This window comes from Thunnus thynnus, chromosome 20 (assembly GCF_963924715.1).
Source record: "Thunnus thynnus chromosome 20, fThuThy2.1, whole genome shotgun sequence".
Lineage (NCBI taxonomy): Eukaryota > Metazoa > Chordata > Actinopteri > Scombriformes > Scombridae > Thunnus > Thunnus thynnus.
The window spans coordinates 1,011,962-1,038,460 of record NC_089536.1 but is presented as its reverse complement, the minus strand read 5'-3'; the positions used below and the strand labels follow the sequence as shown (position 1 = coordinate 1,038,460).

At 39.0% G+C, this 26,499-nt stretch overlaps 2 protein-coding genes across 2 annotated transcripts; both read left to right on the top strand.

Annotated features, from left to right (window-relative positions):
• Window positions 1-1,041: 1,041 nt before the first annotated feature.
• On the top strand, window positions 1,042-26,499 carry LOC137172737 (microfibril-associated glycoprotein 4-like). The gene is made up of 6 exons (XM_067577349.1): window positions 1,042-1,081; window positions 12,297-12,452; window positions 24,105-24,143; window positions 24,275-24,371; window positions 24,472-24,636; window positions 26,142-26,499. The coding sequence occupies exons 1-6, from the start codon at window positions 1,076-1,078 to the stop codon at window positions 26,393-26,395; spliced, it is 717 nt and encodes a 238-aa protein (XP_067433450.1). The 5' UTR covers window positions 1,042-1,075; the 3' UTR covers window positions 26,396-26,499.
• LOC137172741 (microfibril-associated glycoprotein 4-like) lies at window positions 2,119-5,954 on the top strand. The gene is made up of 4 exons (XM_067577354.1): window positions 2,119-2,164; window positions 3,632-3,728; window positions 3,829-3,993; window positions 5,650-5,954. Exons 1-4 carry the CDS (start codon window positions 2,138-2,140, stop codon window positions 5,901-5,903), a joined length of 543 nt encoding a protein of 180 aa, XP_067433455.1. The 5' UTR covers window positions 2,119-2,137; the 3' UTR covers window positions 5,904-5,954.

Here is a 26,499-nt window from a genome sequence, read left to right as displayed (position 1 = left end):
AATAATATATCAGTCAGAGAGACCAAACCACTACTTTTACTGCAATACTTTAACTACACCAAGCTCATAATACTTATGTACTTTTACTGCAATACTTTAACTACATCAAGCTCATAATATTTATGTACTTTTACTGCAATACTTTAACTACATCAACCTCATAATACTTATGTACTTTTACTGTTGTAGGATTTTTCATGCAGGACTTTTACTTGTAATGGAGTATTTTTACATTGCTGTATACTGAATACTTCTTATAGCACCGTCTATGCATTTACACATAGAAGCGGTAATACAGTATAAATAAAAAACTTGTATATTCCTTTATCATTGAAGGATAAGTCCAGTATATATTTTTCTTCTTCTTAACAAATCTCATGTGCATGTTGATGTTCTATTGGCTCTGCTAATGTGGTTTGTTTACAAGGAAAAAATCTAGATTTATACATTAAAATCCATGCAAAGTTAAACTTAATAGGACCAAAAGTAATTTATAATAAATGTCCCAAACCAACAATTGCTCCTGTGACAAGTTAAAAGTATGATACACTAATGGTCTGTTACAAGTTTATAAAGACATTAAATTCATGGTCTGTAATAAGATAAAACTGCTGTGATAAGGTTAAAAAGATCATACAGTCATGAGAAACAATTCATAAGGTGTTTGAAAACTGTTTAAAAACAGTAAAAACTCATCATGTTAAAAAGGGTTAAAAATCAACAAAGTCTTTCATTCATTTCATTACTTATTTCATTCTTTATAGTTAAAAGTTAAGTTATATTAGTATTATCAGTGATCTGCAAAGTAGTCTTAGTCTGCCAGCCTGAGATCTATTGCTTTTGTCTCCACCCACATAACCAGAAAAATCAAGTAGTCTAAGTAAGACGTACAGTAGACCTACTACATGACACTCCTACAGTACTACAGACACGCCTACTACATGGTGAGGCTGGTTAGGTTTAGACAGACCCACTGAAAGAATCTCTAGGATATAAATACAGCTCAGAAACATCAGAGCATCCAGACTGATTGACATTAAGATTTTCATCAGATCACCTCAGCTGAACTCTGAAGATGAAGGTAAGTTTGTGACTTTATACTGAATAAATATTGATCAGTAGTTTCAGTATGTTGAAGGACAGGTTCACAACTTTTCAGGTCTGTGTTAAAACAACAGTCAGGAGCCCAAATGAACATTGAAACATGTTTTTCTTGCTGTAATCATTCCTCCTGTTCATACTGACCATTAGAAGATCCCTTCATAATGACCTTACAATGGAAGTGATGGGGGACAAAATCCACAGTCCTCCTTCTGTGCAAAAATGTATTTAAAAGTTTATCTGAAGCTAATATGAAGCTTCAGCATCCAAATGAGTCAAATCAAGTAGATATCTTTCAACGTTAGTCTTTTTAGTGCCAAAGTCCCTCTTTTTGTGACTATACTTCCACCGCAGCTCAACAGGGAAACACTGTCCGAGGAAACACAAAGAGGGAATTTGATGCTAAAAAGACTGTAAATGTGTCAGATATCCACTTGATATGACTAACTCAGACTGCTGAAGCCTCATATAAGCTTCACATCAACTTTTAAATGCATTTTTGCACTAAATAACTATGTGGACACACTGGGGATCTTTTAAAAGCCAGTATGAACAGGAGGAATGATTACAGTGAGGAAAACCTCTTCCACTGTTACTATGGACACCTGACCATTGTTTAAAGACCCTTGATAAATTGTGAAATCGTCCTTTAACAGCCTCTGTTCTGTGTCTGCTGCTGTGTTTCTGTTGCAGCTGGTTTCAGTGGTTCTCCTCCTGCTGGCTCCAGTGTTGACCTCCTGCTTCTTTCTCCCGCTGGACTGCAGTGACATCTATCACCATAACAACAGCCAATCCAGTGGTGTGTACACCATCTATCCTATCGGAGTCACGTCTGCTGTCCAGGTACACTTCATCCTCTCTGGGGCTCAGTTATAAGATGTTGGTTCAAAGATGATTCACCATGTGAAGACAGTTCAGGTTGATTCTACTAAACCAGCAGATATAAGTGGAGATAGTCATGTTACTGGTTGGATGTAGTTTTAGCTAAAGGAATATATTTACTAATGAGTGTGTTTGTGTGTAGGTGTACTGTGACATGGACTCAGACGGAGGACGGTGGACGGTGAGTTTTTGAACTGAAGTCATCAAGTCACAACTGAGTGATTTTCAGTATGAACACTTCCTGTTGGACCTTTATAAAATTCACCTTGTTGTCTGTAAACATGAGCCGTCATAGATCTGGGGCCTGTTTCAGCAAGCGGGTTTAGTGAAAACTCTGAAGTTGTTCATCCTGAGATGAGGAAAACTCTGGGTTTTCAGTTCCAGAAAGAGAGTTAACTTAAGCTTGGGGTCAATTACTACAGCAACTGACTCTGTGAAGCTAACCTGCTCGCTGGCAGGTTTTCTTCAACAAACCCTTAGTTTCTCTCGGTCTCCTCCCTCTTACAGAGCCAGACACGCTGATTCATGTCTTCATTCAGTCGTATCAAAGCTCATTCATTAGTGGAGGTTTACTATCTATTAGAATCTAAATCCTGGTTTTTTCTCTCACAGTCAAATGTTACACAGCATGAATTCATCCTCAGCTCAGAATCAAACCTCTGTGTCCTTCTGTTATAACTCTGAGACTCTGTCAGTTTGTTAGAGAAACTCCTGACCTGAAATCTTTACTGCACATTATGTGTTATCTCAGTTTAAATTTAAGCAATGGGTATGAAGCTTTAGACACGTAGGATCAATGAATAATTATCTCTATCAGTCATGATGTGATTGGTCCACTGATGGAACATCATTCCCGTAATATTTGAGATTATATGTTAATATTTCTGAGTGAGAAGGATCCTGGTGCAGCTGCAGAATGTAGTTTGAAAGTGAGATTTTTAAATAAGGAGCAAAGTCTGAACATGTTTTAACGGCATTTCAGTGACAATGTTTAAATTAACACATTATTATAAATAAATAATATATTATTATTACTGCTACAGAGCTACAGTCATGTCTCTATGTCTTTGATCTATATATGTTTTAAACCTTTAACTATATTTTTCATCTTCAGTTGCTGCTTCCTGTGTTTTGTCAGTCAGATTAAAACTGAATAAATATATTTAAAATGTAATGTAGCTGCAGCCTGATACACAGTCAGATTCCACTTTATCATCATTAAGGAAATGTAAGTCTAATAAATGATGAATTAATGGACGACACTGAATAAAACTTTATTGACACTTTTCCTGCTCTGACTCAGGCTCTTTTATTAAAGATAAATGTACATCGTCCACATACACATGCATTAATATTTCTACGTCCACTGGGTTCAAATGGAGGCTCTGCCTTTTATTTACCTGTTGCCATGGTGACTCGTAGTATCGGAGCTCCATTGATGATGGATTTTTTTATTCACCACACATGAGCTTAACTCAGAGTGAACATAGTCAGAGTTGATTGAACAAACTGTGATCAGCTGCTCTGGAAGAGAAAACTCTGAGTTTCATCTTAGGTTCATCAGCTCAGAGTTCAGGTTCGACTCAGAGTTTGTTAAACCTGCTTTCTGAAACAGGCCCCTTGTATGTTTAACCCTCCCCCTTCCCAGGTGTTCCAGAGGAGGATGGACGGCTCGCTGAACTTCTACAGGCCCTGGGATCACTACAAGAAGGGCTTTGGTATCGCTGCTGGAGAGTACTGGCTCGGTGAGAAATTAAACCAAACTAACAGTCATGTGACTTCATGAAACTGTTCATAAAAACAAACATCAAACTCTGATGTGACTTCATGTTTGTGTGTTTTCAGGCCTTGAGAATCTCTTCTATCTGACTCAGAACAAGTCCGAGCTACTGGTCGACATGGAGGACTTCAGTGGAAACAAAGTGTTTGCTCGTTACTCCTCGTTCTCCATTGAATCAGAGTCCAACGGATACAAACTGCATGTGTCTGGATTCACTGATGGAGGAGCAGGTCAGTTACTGTTAGCAGGTAGTAGTTTTGTTTTTCTGATGATTAGTTTCCACATGGAGACACTGAAGATTTCTGTCCTTATATTGGATTATTTGGGTGATTCCTTCAGCTAAAGACAGATTCACAAAGATTTTCAAATCAGTAACAATAAATCTGTGGTCTGCTCATGTTTTATTAATTACATGGAAGCTCTGGTTTTTCTAAACACATTTAAAGGTAAACTATGTAAATTAGGCCCAGCAGGTTTCAGGTGTTTATATCCATTCAACTTTTTGCAGTTCTTGTCTTTATGTTACAGTAGCCAACAAGGTCTCACAGCAGTTTGTGAAATAGTCATGAAATTGAATCTATCAATTCATGAACATGGAAACAATTTTTCCATTTTTCTTTGTGACAGTCAGCAAGACGTTCAAACTAATGTATTTCAATTGGCGGTAGGTTTCATACCTGCACCATATTATATATTTTTCTATTATTTGGGACTTAGGAGCACAGAAACTGTATTGTTTTTTGTCATTTGTTATTCACTTTTTTTTTTAACTATAACAGCTACATTGCTCAACATTTAATCACAAGATTTTATCCTTGTTTTTCTTTCTTTTTTTTGTTACCAGTCTGGTGGGTGGACTGGAGAGGACATACTGCATATGAATGTTTTACTCAATGTCAGTTTTGATATGTGTAACATTTCTCAACACAAAAACACAAAAGTGTCATTGATATCTCAACAATATGATGGGTTATGGCCATCTGTTTTAATTATTTCACCTATGATTCTGAGAAATCAAGTTTCTTGTCAGTTTTGTATGATAGCAGCTACATTAGCCTACCCATGATCCTCAGCAACCATTACTCTTGTGAAGACGCCAGCCGTGACGTAACCTATATTCAGTATAACATTATATATTACTGCAGATTGGTGGTTATAATCAGGAACAAAATACTGTACTGTATATTTAAATGTAAAGAAAATAATGTGTGTATGTATAATAAACTTGATCAGCCATAAAATGTGAAACAGAATTTGAAGCTTTGCTTTGCTGATTTGCTGATTTCTTGAGGCAATGCAGTTTGGGACTTTATCATCTATATATAAGCTTTATCATGTAGCCTACACAATCCCCTAGACTTTTTATTTCAACACAGCTGTTAGTTGTTTGCAGTGATGAACTGATCAACTGGGAGAGTCTCATGCCCATGCAACTGTTGGAAATGCTTAAACAGGCCACCATGAAAAAGTTCATCTAGGAAAATGTATGACAATTGTTGTGAAAAAAAAGAAAAAGAATGGGATTACTCTCTGAACCCGAGACACCCAAAGTAACCTCTCCCACTTCGCATATTGGTTTTATTTGTAGTCCTACTATTCAAATTATTATCAGTAGTATTTATGGGACAATGAGGCAAGTGGTATTTGGGATATCTATCTATTTATCCATCTATATATACACATTGAACTGCCATGAGACTGGGTTGAAGTAGCAGCAGCAGATGCAATACAAGTAGTGCCAGAAGTATTTCTAGTGGTAGCCATAGAAGTAGTACTGTATTAGTAGTGACAGTTGTAGTGTTAATTTTTATATAATGTTATATAATACGATGTCATTAGCAGTAGTGTTGTGATCAGACACTTGTTGTTTTCTTGTGTTTCTGTAGGAGACGGCCTGCGTGTTCACAACAAACAGAAGTTCTCCACCTTCGACAACGACCAGGACTCCAGCAGCAACAACTGTGCCAGAAAATTCCTGGGGGCGTTCTGGTACAAAAACTGTCACGCAGCAAACCCCAACGGGGTTTATCGCTGGGGGGAAGATGAGACTATCTATGCCATTGGAGTGGTGTGGAAGAACTGGAAGGACTTGAACTACTCCCTGAAGGCCATCAGCATGAAGATTCGTCCTGTGCAGTAATTCTCCAGAATTAACAAACAGCAGAATATCTGTTGATCTCTTTCTTTCTTTCTCTCTGATCTAGTCTGTAACTTCACATATACAAATAAATATTTCCAGCATCAATAAAAGTCAGATGTAGAGTGTGTTTGTGAGCAGCTGCTGGGTGTAAAGTCTTGTGTTAAACAGCTGTTGGTGTAGAGAAATGATTGGACAGGTGGGGAACTTAGTGGAGGATCCAGAGGAACAAATACAGAGCAGCTTCCATCAGAAACATCACATGACATCACTGAAGTGATGAAGAACCAATTGACAGATGGAGTTGACTCGTATTGGAGCTAAAAGCAGCCTGAACTCTGCTGAAATGAACATGTTCCACCACTAGATGTCTCTGTTGTCTGTATTAGTTCCATTTAGTCGTATCCACAGACTGACTGTATATCTGGGGCCTGTTTCAGAAAACAGGTTTACTGAAAAGTTTGAGTTTGTTCACTCTGAGATGAAGGAAACTCTGGGTTTTCAGTTTCAGAAAGAGTTAACTTAAACTTGGGGTCAGTTACCGCAGTAACCACAGGTTTTCTTCAACAAACCCTGAGTTTCTCTCGGTCTCCTCCCTCCTACAGAGCCAGACATGCCTATTCATTTCCTTATTCATTCAGTCTGTGTCACAGTGTATTCATTAGGAGAGGTTTACTATCTGTCCTGGTTGGATATTAGTTTAGTTATTCAGGCCTTTCTAAAGTTACTGCTTCTATGTGTATCAGTCATTTCTCTGGACAGCGTTTTTTTCTCTCACATTCAGATTTTACACAGCGTGAATTCAGCGTCAGCTCAGAATAAAACCGTCAGCTGTTAGCTTGTAAGAGCAGCTCCTGTACTGAAATCTTTACTGCACATAATGTGTAATCTCAGTTTAAATTTAAACAATCAATATGAAGCTTCAGACATGTAGGATCAATGAATAATTATCTCTATCACTCATGATGTGATTGGTCACACTGATGGGATATCATTCCTATAATATTGGAGATTATATCAATCAATCAATCAATCAATCAATTTATTTATATAGCGCCAAATCACAACAAAAGTCATCTCAGGACACTTTTCACATAGAGCAGGTCAAGACTGTACTCTTTAATTTACAGAGACCCAACAATTCCCCCATGAGCAGCACATGAGTTTCATCTCAGGTTCATCAACTCAGAGTTCAGGGTTAGACTCAGAGTTTGCTGAACCTGCTTTCTGAAACAGGCCCCTGAGCTTTCAGTGGGACACAAACTACACATGAACCCTCACACTGTCACACAGTGGTGGAAAATAACTGAGTACATTTACTCAAGTACTGAAATTTTGATGTACTTGTACTTTACTTGAGTATTTCCATGTGATGCTACTTTCTACATCTCAGAGGGAAATATTGTACTTTCTACTCCACTACATTTATTTGACAGCTTTAGTTACTTTTCAGATGAAGATTTGACACAATGGATAATATAACAAGCTTTTAAAATACAACGCATTGTTAAAGATGAAACCAGTGGTTTCCAACCTTTTTGGCTTTTGACGTCTTACAAAAAGCAGTGTGTAGTCGGGGTCACATTTCACATGTCTATGAGTTGTTAACAGCTCCACCAAATAGTGATTTTTCCCTCTAAACTTCTCACATGCTTTCATTTCAATAAATGTTCAAATGATCCAATATTTCAGCAAAAATCAAAGATTAGAGAAAAAGTCCAAAAACTGAAAACAGATTTGTGTATCAGAACTTTGTTTTTCTTCTTTCCTCTCCCATTAATCATCTCACCACCCCTCAGATTTATCTGCTGACCCTTTGGAGGGGCCTGACCCCTAGGTTGGGAACCACTGGACTAAACTAGCTAACTGTATATAAAGTAGTGTAAACCAGCTCCACCTCCAGCAGCTACAACAGTAACATGCTGCTCTAACACTGATGCTTCACTATTAATAATCTAATGATGTCATATATAATAATATATCAGTCAGAGGGACCAAACCACTACTTTTACTGCAATACTTTAACTACATCAAGCTCATAATACTTATGTACTTTTACTGTAGTAGGATTTTTCATGCAGGACTTTTATTTTTTATGGAGTATTTTTACATTGTTGTTTTGGTACTTTTACTGAAGTGATCTGAACACTTCTTGCACAACTGTTTTAGCAAATACATATTCAGTAAAGTTCTCAAGCTCGTTATGTCTGCATTCTAAAAACCACTGGGTCAAAATTCACCCAATTCAGGTGGATATAGCACCAAAACAATACTGTGATACAGTTGATGTTACCCAGAAAGCCACTGAAGTCAAGGGGTTGTTTGTTATTGACCAAAACTAAAGCTTGTTATTATCTAATCAAATCTTTTTAAACTTACATGTCATAGTTAATAACTTGTGCATCTTTTGAATATACTATACTTTTACATAGATAAATAGATAGATAGACTCAGCATCACAAATACATAAATGGATAACAGCAGACAATCCTCATATAATCACGATACAATACAGGGATACAGTCAACATATCATCACAGAAACATAGTGCACACAACCATATACAGTAGGTGCATAGCATAGTGGACAGTGAGCTGTAGCGCCTCCCTGAGGGAAGGAGCTGGAAGAGATGATGAGCAGGATTTGAGAGGTCAGCGTTGATCTTCTTTGCTCGCTTTACAGTTCGGTGAGTATGTAGAGATTCAACTGAGGGGAATGGGCTGCCTATGATTTTGGATGCCTCATTGACAATCTGTTGTAGTATTTTCTGTGTTTGACTGTCTGTGCTGCTGTACCAATCTGTAATAGAGGATGTGATGATGGACGCCATCATGGCTGAGTAGAAAAGAATGAGAAGTTGATACTTCAGCTGGTATTTTTTAAGCTGTCTAAGGAAGTAAAGTCATTGTTGAGCTTTTGCAATGATGTCCTCAGTGTTAGTTTTCCACTTCAGGTTATTGCTGATGTGTGTTACAAGGAATTTGAAAGAGTCAGTGGTGGTGATGGGGTCTCCATTTATTTGTATGGGTATTTTTGGATTTGGCATGCATCAGAATTCAATAATGATTTCCTGGGTTTTGGCTGTATTAAGCAGGAAGTCATTGTTTGTGAACCAAGTGACAGCTTCAGCCCCTTAATGTGATGGTGGGTTTCATCATCGTTGGAGATGAGGCCTACAATAATTGTGTCATCTGCGTATTTGTTTTCACAGAACTGTCTGTGGATGTAAAGTGGGTGGTGTACAGTGAGAATAACCAGGGAGAGAGAACACAGACCTGAGGAGCTCCTGTGCTGAGAGTAAGAGGGTGTGAGGATAGGTTATTAACCTTCACCTTTTGTGGCCTGTTCCACAGGAAGCTTCTTATCCAGTGACATATGGCCAGGTCAATGTTCATGTCCAAAAGTTTGGTAGAGACTGACTGGGTTGATGGAACTGAAGGCGGAACTGAAGTCCATGATCAGGATGCGTGTGTAGGAGTTTGGTGATTCCAGGCATTGCAGGGCGGGGTGGAGTGCTATGCTTACTGCATCTTCAACAGTCCGGTTGGCTTGCAAAGCAAACTGATGGGTCCATCAGTGGGGAGGTGCAGGATTTCAAATATGACAGAATGATGCGCTCAAACGCTTTCATGGCCACAGATGTTAGGGCAACTGGTCTGAAGTCATTGAGGCAGGTAATCTTTGAGGACTTTGGCACAGGAGTAAGGGCCTTTACATTTGTACTTTTTAATCTGTGTGTGCACATACACACCTGTCGATTTTGACAGTACAACAAAAAATGTCCCTGCCAAAGTTGAAACCAGATCTACACCCTTTGAAGTACAGGATGTGTTTTCAAATGACTCTGACAGAATTTTATCTGTTGTACAGGTAATGTCACAGACACAAACACTTACATTATTAACTTTAATATTTAAGGAAATAACTAGTTAAAATGTTTATTGTTGAGGCTGCTTGGGTGGATTCCTTGAACATAAATCACTTCAGATTGTTCCTCAAACATTACTTTATGTTGGAAGGATGTTTTCAGACAGAAGTAGTGTTACTAAAAAACATCTTGAAAGATCAGAGACTTCATTATTAATACATTTGCTTCACATAATAATACAATTACTTTGAATATGAGAATTAGAATTTAGGTTTATTTCTAAATATGTTGTTGCCTGCTGATAAATGAGATGTTTGTTGATTTGTGTCTTAAAGGTTTGATTTTGTTTTCGTTGTTTGTTTCCTGAATGTGTTTTTTAACATTTGTTGATTTCTGTGGTTGTTACAGTTTGATTTTGTTTTGTTTTGTCTTTTAATTTATAAAAAAGAAACTGTGGATGTTTATTGTGGATCAAAATGTACACATGTTAGGCCTTTAAGAACCTGTGAGGTTCAGTTCTTCTGAGGTTAATGTTCAGCTCTTGTTCTTCTGTTGGAGCATGAACTGACTCTGCACTGGACTAAACTAGCTAACTGTATATAAAGTAGTGTAAACTAGCTCCACCTCCAGCAGCTACAACAGTAACATGCTGCTCTAACACTGATGCTTCACTATTAATAATCTAATGATGTCATATATAATAATATATCAGTCAGAGGGACCAAACCACTACTTTTACTGCAATACTTTAACTACATCAAGCTCATAATACTATTTTTGCTTAAGTAGGATTTTTCATGGATGTTTACTTATAGTGGAGTGTTTGTCATGATCTGCTCTTCAGTCATTCTTCTGCAGTTATGTGAAGACTGCTTTGAAGAAGGCTGATTCCAGTTGTATCTTTAAAAGACTATCTGGCATGATATTATGTAAGTTGCATTTATCAGTTACTCTGTCTTTGTTTTCATTCTAGTCTGTACTCACCCAGCTTAAGCTCAGTCTTAGTTATTAGGAGGGTTTTTTGGTTTTCTCCTCAGCGCTGATAAGAGAGGTTGTAGTGCTGCTTGTCTATTTGAGTTGTATTCATGTGGTGGTTCTATGCATGTCAGTTTATTACGAAGAGCATTGTGTTGCTGGGTTTTGGGTTTTCTGTTCTGTGTTTCTATCTGTGTTTCATCTAACCTCGATGGTGCTGCCCTGCTCTGTGTTCTCCCTACCTGCACCTCATCTCCTAATTAGTTCAGTTAGTATTAAATTCCAGTTTTCAGTTCAGTCGTTGTTGGGTTGTCTTCTCAGATTGCCTGTTCTTGGGTCACTGTTTTTTATTTTCAATAAATAGTTCCGCTTTTGATCTTGTCCACTTGCATTTCCTGGATAATACACTAATGGTCAGTTACAAGTTTAAAAAGACATTAAATTCATGGTCTGTAATAAGATAAAACTGCTGTGATAAGGTTAAAAAGATCATACAGTCATGAGAAACAATTCATAAGGTGTTTGAAAACTGTTTAAAAATAGTAAAAACTCATCATGTTAAAAAGGGTTAAAAATCAACAAAGTCTTTCATTCATTTCATTGTTTATTTCATTCTTTATAGTTAAAAGTTAAGTTATATTAGTATTATCAGTGATCTGCAAAGTAGTCTTAGTCTGCCAGCCTGAGATCTATTGCTTTTGTCTCCACCCACATAACCAGAAAAATCAAGTAGTCTAAGTAAGACATACAGTAGACCTACTACATGACACTCCTACAGTACTACAGACACACCTACTACATGGTGAGGCTGGTTAGGTTTAGGCAGACCCACTGAAAGAATCTCTAGGATATAAATACAGCTCAGAAACATCAGAGCATCCAGACTGATTGACATTAAGATTTTCATCAGATCACCTCAGCTGAACTCTGACAATGAAGGTAAGTTTGTGACTTTATACTGAATAAATATTGATCAGTATTGTCAGTATGTTGAAGGACGGGTTCACAACTTTTCAAGTCTGTGGGGATGAAATCCACAGTCCTCCTTCTGTGCAAAAATGTATTTAAAAGTTTATCTGAAGCTAATATGAAGCTTCAGCATCCAAATGAGTCAAATCAAGTAGATATCTTTCAACGTTAGTCTTTTTAGTGCCAAAGTTCCTGATTTTGTTACTATACTTCCACCGCAGCTCAACAGGGAACCACTGTCCAAGGAAACACAAAGAGGGAATTTGATGCTAAAATGACTGTAAATGTGTCAGATATTCACTTGATATGACTAACTCAGACTGCTGAAGCCTCATGTAAGCTTCACATCAACTTTTAAATGACTGTGTGGACACACTGTGAATTTTGGCCTCCATCACTTACATTAAAAGCACATTTGCAGGATCTTTTAATAGCTAGTATGAACAGGAGGAATGATTACAGCGAGGAAAACCTCTTTCACTGTTACTATGGACATCTGACTGCTGTTAAAAGACATTTGATAAATTTGGAAACCGTCCTTTAACAGCTTCTGTTCTGTGTCTGCTGCTGTGTTTCTGTTGCAGCTGGTTTCAGTGGTTCTCCTCCTGCTGGCTCCAGTGTTGACCTCCTGCTTATCTCTTGTCCTCCCGCTGGACTGCAGTGACATCTATCACCATGACAAAAGCCGACCCAGTGGAGTGTACACCATCTATCCCATTGGAGCCACATCTGCTGTCCAGGTACACTTCATCCTCTCTGGGACTCAGTTAGAAGATGTTGGTTCAAAGATGAGTCACCATGTGAAGACAGTTCAGGTTGATTCTACTAAACCAGCAGATATAAGTGGAGGTAGTCATGTTACTGGTTGGATGTAGTTTTAACTAAAGTATCATATTTACTAATGAGTGTGTTTGTGTGTAGGTGTACTGTGACATGGACTCAGTAGGAGGACGGTGGACGGTGAGTTTCTGAACTGAAGTCATCAATTCACAACTGAGTGGTTTTCATTATGAATACTGTTGTACCTTCACAATAAATCATGAGCTGTCAGAGATCCTGTGTGTTTATCAAGTTGAACCCCCCCCCCCCCCCCGACTCATAGTATCGGAGCGCCATTGATGATGTATCTTTTTATTCACCACACATGAGCTTAACTCAGAGTGACCATAGTCAGAGTTGATTGAACAAACTGTGATCAGCTGTTCTGGAAGACAAAACTCAGAGTTTCATCTTAGTTCATCAGCTCAGAGTTCAGGTTCGACTCAGAGTTTGTTAAACCTGCTTTCTGAAACAGGCCCCTTGTATGTTTAATCCTCCCCCTTCCCAGGTGTTCCAGAGGAGGATGGACGGCTCGCTGAACTTCTACAGGCCCTGGGATCAGTACAAGAAGGGCTTTGGTAGCGCTGCTGGAGAGTACTGGCTCGGTGAGAAATGAAACCAAACTAACAGTCATGTGACTTCATGAAACTGTTCATACAAACAAACATTAAACTCTGATGTGACTTCATGTTTGTGTGTTTTCAGGCCTTGAGAATCTCTTCCATCTGACTCTTTGGAACAAGGTCGAGCTGCAGGTCGACATGGAGGACTTCAATGGAAACAAAGCGTTTGCTCGTTACTCCTCGTTCTTCATCGACCCAGAGTCCAATGGATACAAACTGCATTTGTGTGGATTCACTGATGGAGGAGCAGGTTAGTTACTATTAGCAGGTAGTAGTTTTTTCTGATGTTTAGTTTCCACATGGAGACACTGAAGATTTCTGTCCTTACATTGGATTATTTGGGTGATTCCTTCAGCTAAATACAGATTTACACTAGAGGTATTTGTGCAAGTGGTAGCCATAGCACTAGTACTGTATTAGTAGTGACACTTGTAGTGTTAATTGTTATATAACATTATATAATATGGTGTCATTAGCAGTAGTGTTGTGATCAGACACTTGTTGTTTTCTTGCGTTTCTGTAGGAGACTCCCTGAGTTATCAAAATGGACAGAAGTTCATCACTTTGGACAAAGACCAGGACTCCTGCTCCAAAAAAAACTGTGCCAGACTCCACGTGGGGGCATTCTGGTACAATGAATCTCACATTGCAAACCCCAATGGGGTTTATCTCTGGGGGGCTAATAACACTCTGAATCAAGTAGGTATGGAGTGGCAGTCTTGGAAGGGCGCTAACTACTCTCTGAAGACCATCAGCATGAAGATTCGTCCTGTGCAGTAATTCTCCAGAACGAACAAACAGCAGAATATCTGTTGATCTCTTTCTTTCTTTCTCTCTGATCTAGTCTGTAACTTCACATATACTTCAAATAAATATTTCCAGCATCAATAAAAGTCAGGTGTAGAGTGTTTTTGTGAGCAGCTGCTGGGTGTAAAGTCTTGTGTCAAACAGCTGTTGGTGTAGAGAAATGATTGGACAGGTGGGGAACTTAGTGGAGGATCCAGAGGAACAAATACAGAGCAGCTTCCATCAGAAACATCACATGACATCACTGAAGTGATGAAGAACCAAATGACAAATGGAGTTGACTTGTATTGGAGCTAAAAGCAGCTTGAACTCTGCTGAAATGAACACGTTCCACCACTAGATGTCTCTGTTGTCTGTATTAGTTCCATCTAGTTGTATCCACAGACTGACTGTATATCTGAGCTTTCAGCAGGACACAAACTACACATGAACCCTCACACTGTCACATGATGCTACTGTTTGTTGAGTGTTTGCTTTGGATGTTCTTGGCTGCAGAAGGAGAGAACGTCACTGTGTGAGAAGGTTTTGGTTGGTTTTCTCTTCACACTCTGCTGGTTAAGATGTTACCTTCAGTCTGCTAAACACACACTTTAAAGTCAAACTAACTGGTTTCAACAGAGTGTTTGGTGGAGGTTTGACTCTCTGATGTGAATCATTATCTGCTGTATGCTCACAATTACCTCACCTGTTGAGTCAATCGGTGCAGAAATAAGAGGCTGAGGGAGATGAATAACCAGGTTTCTCATGTTCTTTGTAAACAGCCTGAATATGATCAAAACCAGAATACTAATGTGCATGTAAACATACTCAATGTCAGGTGAAAAGTCATGTGACCTGTCTGATGTCATGCACGTATGGCAACAGGTTTTTTAATCTCTAATTGACCAGGGATCCATAACTATTTCAACTTTGATTTTAAGCATATTAATGAGCAGAAAATAATGGCTTTACAGCTGCTTAAAGGACCGATTCACAACCTTTCAAGTGTGTGTTAAAACAACAGTCAGGAGCCCAAATGAACATTGAAACCTGTTTTTCTTGCTATAATCATTCCTCCTGTTCATACTGACCATTAGAAGATCCCTTCATAATGAACTTACAATGGAAGTGATGGGAGACAAAATAAACAGTTTTCCTTCAAACTGATAATACTTGTGTACTTTTACCGTAGTAGGATTTTTCATACAGGACCTTTATTTGTAATGGAGTTTTCGAAATGCTGCGTTGGTACTTTTACTGAAGAAAAGGATCTGAATAAGTCTTCCACCACTGGCATTAACAGCCCTACAATTTTTTGTCAGACACATAACAAGCTTAGTTGAGAGTCAGTTTCTATCTATTACAACTCGGTGAAAAGCAGATTTTTACTTTTATCCTACTAAAATGCTAGTCAGCTGTTTTGCTAGGTTTACTTGGAAAGAATTCATATTATTATAAGTAATATAAGTTACTGTGACTACTTTGGTGGTGAAAGCTAAAATTTTCAACATGTACTTCCACAGTGGACGTAGTGTATACAGCTCATACAATGGCACTAACAGCAAACTGAAGCTAAAAATGACACTTTGTAGAAACCTGATAAAAACATTCAACAACTCACTTTCTGATTCATAGCAGCTGAGGCTCATGGGTATTGGATTATTTAGAGCCAAAAGCAAATAATTCAAACTGACAGTCAGAGCATTACCCTGTAGTATGGTTACAGTAATCAGAGGACTCCTGTGTTTCTGTGTTGATGATCAGTGAGGAGATCATTAAAAGAAAAATGTGAAGTTTTCCCTCCTACGCTGACAAACTATATGGCAGGCAGGAAGTCTGTGTGTTGTGGTTTTTCTGCTCCGGAGGCAACGCTGGCCATCCTCTTCATCCTCATAATGGCTGTTAGTGTGTCGCTGTGTGTAGTGTGTAGCCCAATCTACAGCGACACCTGGCAGTGATCAATATCGCAAATAGTGGAGGACCTTTTGAGTGTATCTTTATAGCATTTGCATAGATCCCCTCTGTTGCTGAGGCCACAGTTAAATGGACTGCATTTCTATAGTGCTTTTCTAGTCTTCCCACCACTCAAAGTGCTTTTACACTACAAGCCACATTCACTCATTCACACACACAGTCATACACTGATGGCAGAGACTGCCATGCATGGTGCCTGCTCATCAGGAGGAGTTTTCCTAATCATTCTCACACATTCACAAACCGATTGCACAGGCTTCGGGAGCAATTTGGGGTTCAGTATCTTGCCCAAGGATACTTTGATATGTGACAGGAGGAGCCAGGAATTGAACCGCTGATCTTATTGGATGACCACAGCTCCCCTGTTCACCATACAGGACAATCTTTGGACAGTGACCATCCACAGTAAACATGTGGCCCACACAGCTTCAATGCTGGTAAGCCCTGCTGTTTGCAGCACCTCTATATTGATGACATAACCACTTTAATTAATATTGAGGATGGAGTGGACGCAGCAATGGAAACGTTCAAGGAGGCTCAGTTGACGGTGGTATAGGACTCACGACTTAGCGCATTACAGAAGGGTGGTCAGTATGACTGTGTGGTACACGCTGACTTTTGTTTGCTTCTTTAGGTGGCTTTTGTCCCAGATGTGTCTGTAAAGCCTGCTGTACATGCTGTTTGTCTCGGCTAGTCTGCTGTCCACCTCGTTGATCTTGGTGTGAGAGGGGATGACACCACAGTTGAACTGGTGGACTACTTTCAGCCTGATCTGACCTCATACCTGATGCTAAGCTTAACCCTAAAACAAAATCTTAAACCTCAAAATAAACAGTTAAAGTTGTGTCCCCACAATGTAGGAAGATGTCAGGTTTTGGTCCCAACAAAGTCATGTAAACAGTAACACACACACTCAAGAACATTACATGGGTGACTGACATAAACATTTTCATCAGATCACCTCAGCAGAACTCTGATGATGAAGGTGAGTTTGTGACTTTATACACTTGACTAAATTAATGTTGATCAGTAGTTTCAGTCAGATTCTCTGAAATAGTCTGTGGTGACAAAAGAGTTTCTTACAATTTACTTTTCTATGTTTTCTCTTTATTTTGCTTCACTCTTTTTAAGAACCCACAAAACCCCAAAATACAGTAAGTTGTTTTAACAAAATTGGAGAATCTTCCACATGAGTTTAGTTTTAGTTTATTTTGTGTCTGCTCTCTTGTGTTTCTGTTGCAGCTGGTTTCAGTGGTTCTCCTCCTGCTGGCCCCAGTGTTGACCTCCTGCTTACCTCTCGGCCTCCTGCTGGACTGCAGTGACATCTATCACCAACCCAGCAGAATGTACACCATCTATCCCATCGGAGCCAATTCTGCTGTCCAGTTATACTTCATCCTCTCTAGAACCCAGATAGTTTCACCCAGTTTTTAGATAGATGGATATATAGATAAACTTAGCATCACAAATACATGGACAACATCAGACAATCCACATATTATCACGACACAATACAGGGATACAGTCAATATATCATCACAGAAACATAGTACACACAACCATATACAGTAGGTGCATAGCATAGTGGACAGTGAGCTGTAGCGCCTCCCTGAGGGAAGGAGCTGGAAGAGATGATGAGCAGGATTTGAGGGGTCAGCGTTGATCTTCTTTGCTCGCTTTACAGTTCGGTGAGTATGTAGAGATTCAACTGAGGGGAATGGGCTGCCTATGATTTTGGATGCCTCATTGACAATCTGTTGTAGTATTTTCTGTGTTTGACTGTCTGTGCTGCTGTACCAATCTGTAATAGAGGATGTCATGATGGACTCCATCATGGCTGAGTAGAAAAGAATGAGAAGTTGATACTTGATCTGGTATTTTTTAAGCTGTCTAAGGAAGTAAAGTAATTGTTGAGCTTTTGCAATGATGTCCTCAGTGTTAGTTTTCCACTTCAGGTTATTGCTGATGTGTGTTACAAGGAATTTGAAAGAGTCAGTGGTGGTGATGGGGTCTCCATTTATTTGTATGGGTATTTTTGGATTTGGCATGCATCGGAATTAAATAATGATTTCCTGGGTTTTGGCTGTATTAAGCAGGAAGTCATTGTTTGTGAACCAAGTGACAGCTTCAGCCCCCTTAATGTGATGGTGGGTTTCATCATCGTTGGAGATGAGGCCTACAATAGTTGTGTCATCTGCGTATTAGTTTTCACAGAACTGTCCTTGGACGTAAAGTGGGTGGTGTACAGTGAGAATAACCGGGGGGGGGGGGGGGGGGGGGAACACAATCCTGAGGAGCTCCTGTGCTGAGAGTAAGAGGGTGTGAGGATAGGTTATTAACCTTCACTCTTTGTGGCCTGTTATACAGGAAGCTTCGAATCCAGTGACATGTGGCCAGGTCGATGTTCATTTCCAAAAGTTTGGTAGAGACTGACTGGGTTGATGGAATTGAAGGCGGAACTGAAGTCTATGAACAGGATGCGTGTGTAGGTGTTTGGTGATTCCAGGCGTTGCAGGGCGGGGTGGAGTGCTATGCTTACTGCATCTTCAACAGTCCGGTTGGCTTGCAAAGCAAACTGATGGGTCCATCAGTTGGGAGGTGCAGGATTTCAAGTATGACAGAATGATGCGCTCAAACGCTTTCATGGCCACAGATGTTAGGGCAACTGGTCTGAAGTCATTGAGGCAGGTAATCTTTGAGGACTTTGGCACAGGAGTAAGGGACTGTACATTTGTACTTTTTAATTTGTGTGTGCACATACACACCTGTTGATTTTGACAGTACAACAAAAAATGTCCCTGCTAAAGTTGAAGTTAAAACCAGACCTACACCCTTTGAATTACAAGATTTGTTTTCTTTGTGTGTTTGTGATGAGTGATTTCACAGGCTTAAACACTTGTATTATTAACTTCAATATTTAAGGAAATAATTAGTTAAAATGCTTACTGTACTGTAATAGAGGATGTTATGATGGACTCTGTGATGGCTGAGTAGAAGATAACGAGAAGTTTATGATTCATCTGGTATTTTTTAAGCTGTTTAAAGAAGTAAAGTCATTGTTGAACTTTTGCAAAGATGTGCTCAGTGTTAGTTTCCCACTTCAGGTTATTGCTGATGTGCCTTACAAGGAATTTGAAAGTCAGTGGTGGTGATGGGGTCTTTATTTATTTGTATGGTTATTTTTGGATTTGGTATGTATCGGAACTCAATAATGATTTCCTGGATTTTGGCTATATTAAGCAGGAAGTCATTGTTTGTGAACCAAGTGACAGCTTCAGCCCCCTTAATGTGATGGTGGGTTTCATCATTGTCAGAGATGAGGCCTACAACGGTTGTGTCATCTGCGTATTTGTTTTCACAGAAATGTCCTTGGATGTAAAGTGGGTGGTGTACCAACATAGTGTAACGGCAATTTGTGAAATACTCACAAAATTTAATCTATGTATTCTTCAGTATAACATTATGTATTACTGCAGACTGGTGGTTACAATCAGGAACAAAATACTGTACTGTATATTGAAATGTAAGGAAAAATAATGCCTGTATGTATAATAAACTCGATCAGCCATAAACTGTACAGTAAATAGAATTTGAAGCTTTGCAATTGGCTGATTCCTTTAGGCAATGACATTTGGGGCTCTTAGATGACTCAAGCTTTATCATGTAACCTAAACAGTCCCCTAGACTTTTCCAACAAATCAGAATTATTTCAATGCAATTGTTAGTTGTTTGTAGTGATGAACTGATAAACTGGGAGAGTTTCATGCCTGCACAACTGTTGGAAATGCTTAGACAGGCCGTTATGAAACAGTTCCTTTTGGAAAATGAATGGGATTACTTTTTCTTGAATTAATTCAATTCAATTCATTTTTATATAGTGCCAAATCATAACAGAATTTATCTCAGGGCACTTTTCACATGGAGCAGGTCAAGATCGTACTCTTTAATTTAGAGACCCAACAATTTCCCCATGAGCAGCACTTGGTGACAGCAGCAAGGAAAAACTCACCTTTAAAGGGAAGAAACCTCAAGCAGAACCGGAATCTAGGTGGACACCATCTGCCTTGACTGGTTGGGTTGAGAGAGAAAGAGGGAGGGGGAGAGAGAGAGCATAATAACAACAATAATAACAATAACAACCATAAAAATAATAGAGATATGACTTTTAATAATAGCAGGAGTGGGTGTCAAGGCAGGACACTCATGGGACCATGCCACCACAGTGTCCCTGCAGCCATGGTCTTCACCGTCAAGAACCTGGTTTCTGGATTTTACAGGAAGCCAATGCAGGGGTCCATGTCCCGTGTCCTGTGAGATGAGAAAACACAAAAACTCCAGGGAAGAAGTCAAGTTAGCAATATTCATTAACGGTACATGAATGCATACAGATGGAGAGGAGGAGGAGGAGAGAGGAGCTCAGTGCATCATGGGAAGTCCTCCGGCAGTCAAGGCCTATAGCAGCATAACTAAGGGCTGATCCAAGGCGAGTCTGGCCGGCCATAACTATAACTTAATCAAAAAGGAAAGTTTTAAGCCTACTCTTAAATGTAGAGAGGGTGTCTGCACCCCGGACCGAATCTGGAAGATGGTTCCACAGGAGAAGAGCCTGATAGCTGAAGGCTCTGCCTCCCATTCTACTTTTGGAGACTCTATGAACCACAAGTAAGTATGACAGAATGATGCGCTCAAATGCTTTCATGGCCACAGATGTTAGTTTTACATTTCAGGTTATTGCTGATATGTGTTACAAGGAATTTGAAAGAGTCAGTGGTAGTGATGGGTTCTCCATTTATTTTTATGGGTAATTTTGGGATTTGGCATGCATCAGAACTCAATAATGTTTTCCTGGGTTTTGGCTGTATTAAGCAGGAGGTCATTTTTTGTGCACCAAGTGACAGCTTCGGCCCCCTTAATGTGATGGTGGGTTTCATCATTGTCGGAGATGAGGCCTACAACGGTTGTTACATCTATTTGTTTTCACAGAAATGTCCTTGGATGTAAAGTGGGTGGTGTACAGTGAGAATAACCAGGGGGAGAGAACACAGACCTGAGGAGCTCCTGTGCTGAGGGTGAGAGGATGTGAGGTTAGGTTATTAACCTTCACTCTCTGTGGCCTGTTATACAGGAAGCTCCCAGTCCAGTAACATATGGCCAGGTCATGTTCATGTTCAAAAGTTTGGTAAAGAGTTCGAGTAGGTTGATGGAATTGAAGGCGGAACTGAAGTCTATGAACAGGATGTGTATGTAGGTGTTTGGGGACTCCAGGCGTTGCAGGGCGGGGTGGAGTGCTATGCTTACTGCATCTTCAACAGACCGGTTGGCTTGCAAAGCAAACTGATGGGTCCATCAGTGGGGAGGTGCAGGATCTCAAGTATGACAGAATGATGCACTCAAATGCTTTCATGGCCACAGATGATGTTGTTTTCTTGTGTTTCTGTAGGAGACTCCCTGAGTTCTCCAGAAATTCTCCACCTTCGACAAAGACCAGGACTCCTCCACAAACATGAACTGTGCCAGACTCTACCTGGTGGCGTTCTGGTACAAGGACTGTCACTATGCAAACCCCAGCAAGGTTTATCACTGGGGGGCTGATGACACTATACATGGTGTAGGAGTGGTGTGGTCCCACTGGAAGGGCTTTAACTACTCCTTGAAGACCATCAGCATGGATCTCAGTACTTTCATGGCTACAGATGTTAGGGCAACTGGTCTGAAGTCAATGAGGCAGGTAATCTTTGAGGACTTTGGCACAGGAGTAAGGGACTTTACATTTGTACTTTTTCATTTGTGTGTACACATACACACCTGTTGATTTTGACAGTACAAAAACAAAAAATGTCCCTGCCAAAGTTGAAACCAGACTTACACCCTTTGAAGTACAAGATGTGTTCTCAAATGACGCTGATGGAATTTTATCTGTTGTGCAGGTGATGTCACAGACACAAACACTTATATTATTAACTTTAATATTTAAGGAAATAATTAGTTAAAATGTTTATTGTTGAGGCTGCTTGGGTGGATTCCTTGAACATAAATCACTTCAGATTGTTCCTCAAACTTAATGTTGGAAGGATTTTTTCAGATAGAAGTAGTGTTACTAAAAAACATCTTGAAAGATCAGAGACTTCATTATTGATACATTTGCTTCACATAATAATATCATTACTTTGAATATGAGAATTAGAATTTAGGTTTATTTCTAAATATGTTGTTGCCTGTTGATAAATGAGATGTTTGTTGATTTGTGTCTTTAAAGGTTTGATTTTGTTTTCGCAGTTTGTTTCCTGAATGTGTTTTTTAGTATTTGTTCATTTCTGTGGTTGTTGCAGTTTGATTTTGTTTTGCTTACTTTTACTGTAGTAGAATTTTTCATGCAGGACTTTTACTTTTGATGGAGTATTTTTACATTGTTGTATTTGTACTTTTACTTAAGTAAAGGATCAGAATACTTCTTCAAGAACTGTCTATGCATTTACACATAGAGCAGAAAGCATGATAAATTGCTTATTCCTTTATCATTGAAGAATAAGTGCGGTCTATATTCTTTTTCTTCTTAACAAATCCAATGTGCATGTTGATGTTCTGTTGGCTCTGCTAATGTTGTTTGTTTACAAGGAGCAAATCCAGATTTATACATTAAAGTCCATGCAAAGTTAAACTTAATCGGACCAAAACAACAACTACTCCTTTGAAGTTAAAAGTATGATACACTAATGGTCAGATACAAGTTTAAAAAGACAGTAAAGTCATGGATCTGTAATAAGATAAAACTGCTGTGATAAGGTTAAAAAGATCATACAGTCATGAGAAACAATTCATAAGGTGTTTGAAAACTGTTTAAAAACAGTAAAAACTCATCATGTTAAAAAGGGTTCAAATGCAACAAAGTCTTTAATTCATTCAATTCATTATTTATTTCATTCTTTATAGTTAAAAGTTAAGTTATATTAGTATTATCAGTGATCTGCAAAGTAGTCTTAGTTTGCCAGCCTGAGATCTATTGCTTTTGTCTCCACCCACATAACCAGAAAAATCAAGTAGTCTAAGTAAGACGTACAATAGACCTACTACATGACACTCCTACAGTACTACAGACACGCCTACTACATGGTGAGGCTGGTAAGGTTTAGGCAGACCCACTGAAAGAATCTCTTGGATATAAATACAGCTCAGAAACATCAGAGCATCCAGACTGATTGACATTAAGATTTTCATCAGATCACCTCAGCTGAACTCTGAAGATGAAGGTAAGTTTGTGACTTTATACTGAATAAATATTGATCAGTATTGTCAGTATGTTAAAGGACGGGTTCACAACTTTTCAAGTCTGCGGGGACGAAATCCACAGTCCTCCTGTACAAAAATGTATTTAAAAGTTTATCTGAAGCTAATGTGAAGCTACAGCATCCAAATGCGTCAAATCAAGCAGATATCTTTCAACGTTAGTCTTTTTAGTGCCAAAGTTCCTCTTTTTGTTACTATACTTCCACCTGCAGCTCAACAGGGAAACACTGTCCAAGGAAACACAAAGAGGGAATTTGATGCTAAAATGACTGTAAATGTGTCAGATATTCACTTGATATGACTAACTCAGACTGCTGAAGCTGAATATAAGCTTCACATCAACTTTTAAATGATTGTGTGGACACACTGTGAATTTTGGCCTCCATCACTTACATTAAAAGCACATTTGAAGGATCTTTTAATAGCTAGTATGAACAGGAGGAATGATTATAGCGAGGAAAACCTCTTTCATTGTTCATATGGACACCTGACTGTTGTTTAAAGACACTTGATAAATTGTGAAATCGTCCTTTAACAGTTTCTGTTCTGTGTCTGCTGCTGTGTTTCTGTTGCAGCTGGTTTCAGTGGTTCTCCTCCTGCTGGCTCCAGTGTTGACCTCCTGCCTCTTTTCCCCGTTGGACTGCAGTGACATCTATCACAATAGCAACAACAAATCCAGTGGAGTTTACACCATCTTTCCCATCGGACCCACATCTGCTGTCCAGGTACACTTCATCCTCTCTGGGACTGAGTTAGAAGATGTTGGTTCATAGATGAGTCACCATGTGAAGACAGTTCAGGTTGATTCTGCTAAACCAGCAGATATAAGTGGAGGTAGTCATGTTACTGGTTGGATGTAGTTTTAGCTAAAGGAATATATTTACTAATGAGTGTGTTTGTGTGTAGGTGTACTGTGACATGGACTCAGACGGAGGACGGTGGACGGTGAGTTTTTGAACTGAAGTCATCAAGTCACAGCTGAGTGGTTTTCATTATGAACACTTCCTGTTGGAACTTCACAACAAATCATGAGCTGTCAGAGATCTTGTGTGTTTATCGAGTTAACCCCCCCCCAGGTGTTCCAGAGGAGGATGGACGGCTCGGTGAACTTCTACAGGTCCTGGGATCAGTACAAGAAGGGTTTTGGTAACGCTGCTGGAGAGTACTGGCTCGGTGAGAAATGAAACCAAACTAACAGTCATGTGACTTCATGAAACTGTTCATAAAAACAAACATTAAACTCTGATGTGACTTCATGTTTGTGTGTTTTCAGGCCTTGAGAATCTCTTCTATCTGACTCAGAACAAGTCCGAGCTGCTGGTCGACATGGAGGACTTCAGTGGAAACAAAGTGTTTGCTCGTTACTCCTCGTTCTCCATTGAATCAGAGTCCAACGGATACAAACTGCATGTGTCTGGATTCACTGATGGAGGAGCAGGTCAGTTACTGTTAGCAGGTAGTAGTTTTGTTTTTCTGATGTTTAGTTTCCACATGGAGACACTGAAGATTTCTGTCCTTATATTGGATTATTTGGGTGATTCCTTCAGCTAAAGACAGATTCACAAAGATTTTCAAGTTGGTAACAACAAATATGTGGTCTGCTCATGTTTTATTAATTACATGGAAGCTCTGGTTTTTCTAAACACATTTAAAGGTAAACTATGTAAATGAGGCCCAGCAGGTTTCAGGTGTTTATATCCATTCAACTTTTTGCAGTTCTTGTCTTTATGTTACAGTAGCCAACAAGGTCTCACAGCAGTTTGTGAAATAGTCATGAAATTGAATCTATCGATTCATGAACATGGAAACAATTTTTCCATTTTTCTTTGTGACAGTCAGCAAGACGTTCAAACTAATGTATTTCAATTGGCGGTAGGTTTCATACCTGCACCATATTATATATTTTTCTATTATTTGGGACTCAGGAGCACAGAAACTGTATTGTTTTTTGTCATTTGTTATTCACTTTTTTTCAACTATAACGGCTACATTGCTCAACATTTAATCACAAGATTTTATCCTTGTTTTTGTTTCTTTATTTTAATGTTACCAGTCTGGTGGGTGGACTGGAGAGGACACGCTGCATATGAATGTTTTACTCAATGTCAGTTTTGATATGTGTAACATTTCTCAACACAAAAACACAAAAGTGTCATTGATATCTCAACAATATGATGGGTTATGGCCATCTGTTTTAATTATTTCACCTTTGATTCTGAGAAATCAAGTTTCTTGTCAGTTTTGTATGATAGCGGCTACATTAGCCTACCCATGATCCTCAGCAACCATTACTCTTGTGAAGACGCCAGCCGTGACGTAACCTATATTCAATATAACATTATATATTACTGCAGATTGGTGGTTATAATCAGGAACAAAATACTGTACTGTATATTTAAATGTAAAGAAAATAATGTGTGTATGTACAATAAAATCGAATGGCCATAAACTGTACAGGAAACAGAATTTGAAGCTTTGACTGATTTCTTGAGGCAATGCAGTTTGGGACTCTTAGTTGACTGAAGCTTTACCATGTAGCCTACACAGTCCCCCAGACTTTTTATTTCAACGCAGCTTGTTTGCAGTGATGAAATGATCAACTGGGAGAGTTTCATGCCCATTAACTGTTGGAAATGCTTAAACAGGCCACCATGAAACAGTTCATTTAGGAAAATGTATGACCATTATTAATATAACTCTTTGTTGTAAAAAAAAAAAAAAAGCAGCTCAAGCCGAGCTGCCCAAAATAACCCCTCTCATTTTGTAGGACTACTATTCAACTTATTATTATTATTATTATTATTATTATTATTATTATTACTAGAAGTATTTGTATAAAGTAGTGACATTTGTAGTGTTAATAGTTATATAACATAATATAATGTGGTGTCATTAGCAGTAGTGTTGTGATCACACACTTGTTGTTTTCTTGTGTTTCTGTAGGAGACGGCCTGCGTGTTCAGAACGGACAGAAGTTCTCCACCTTTGACAACGACCAGGACTCCAGCAGCAACAACTGTGCCAAACTCTACCTGGGGGCGTTCTGGTACAAAAACTGTCACGCAGCAAACCCCAACGGGGTTTATCGCTGGGGGGAAGATGAGACTATCTATGCCATTGGAGTGGTGTGGAAGAACTGGAAGGACTTTAACTACTCCCTGAAGGCCATCAGCATGAAGATTCGTCCTGTTCACTAATTCTCCAGAACGAACAAACAGCAGAATATCTGTTGATCGCTTTCTTTCTTTCTCTCTGATCTAGTCTGTAACTTCACATATACTTCAAATAAATATTTCCAGCA

Coding starts and splice junctions, on each gene's coding strand:
- LOC137172737 (XM_067577349.1), top strand. Junction 12,453..24,104: donor GAGCCACATCTGCTGTCCAG/GTACACTTCATC, acceptor GTTTGTGTGTAG/GTGTACTGTGACATGGACTC. Junction 24,372..24,471: donor TGCTGGAGAGTACTGGCTCG/GTGAGAAATGAA, acceptor GTGTGTTTTCAG/GCCTTGAGAATCTCTTCTAT.
- LOC137172741 (XM_067577354.1), top strand. CDS start 2,138: ATGGACTCAGACGGAGGACGGTGGACG. Junction 3,729..3,828: donor TGCTGGAGAGTACTGGCTCG/GTGAGAAATTAA, acceptor GTGTGTTTTCAG/GCCTTGAGAATCTCTTCTAT. Junction 3,994..5,649: donor ATTCACTGATGGAGGAGCAG/GTCAGTTACTGT, acceptor GTGTTTCTGTAG/GAGACGGCCTGCGTGTTCAC.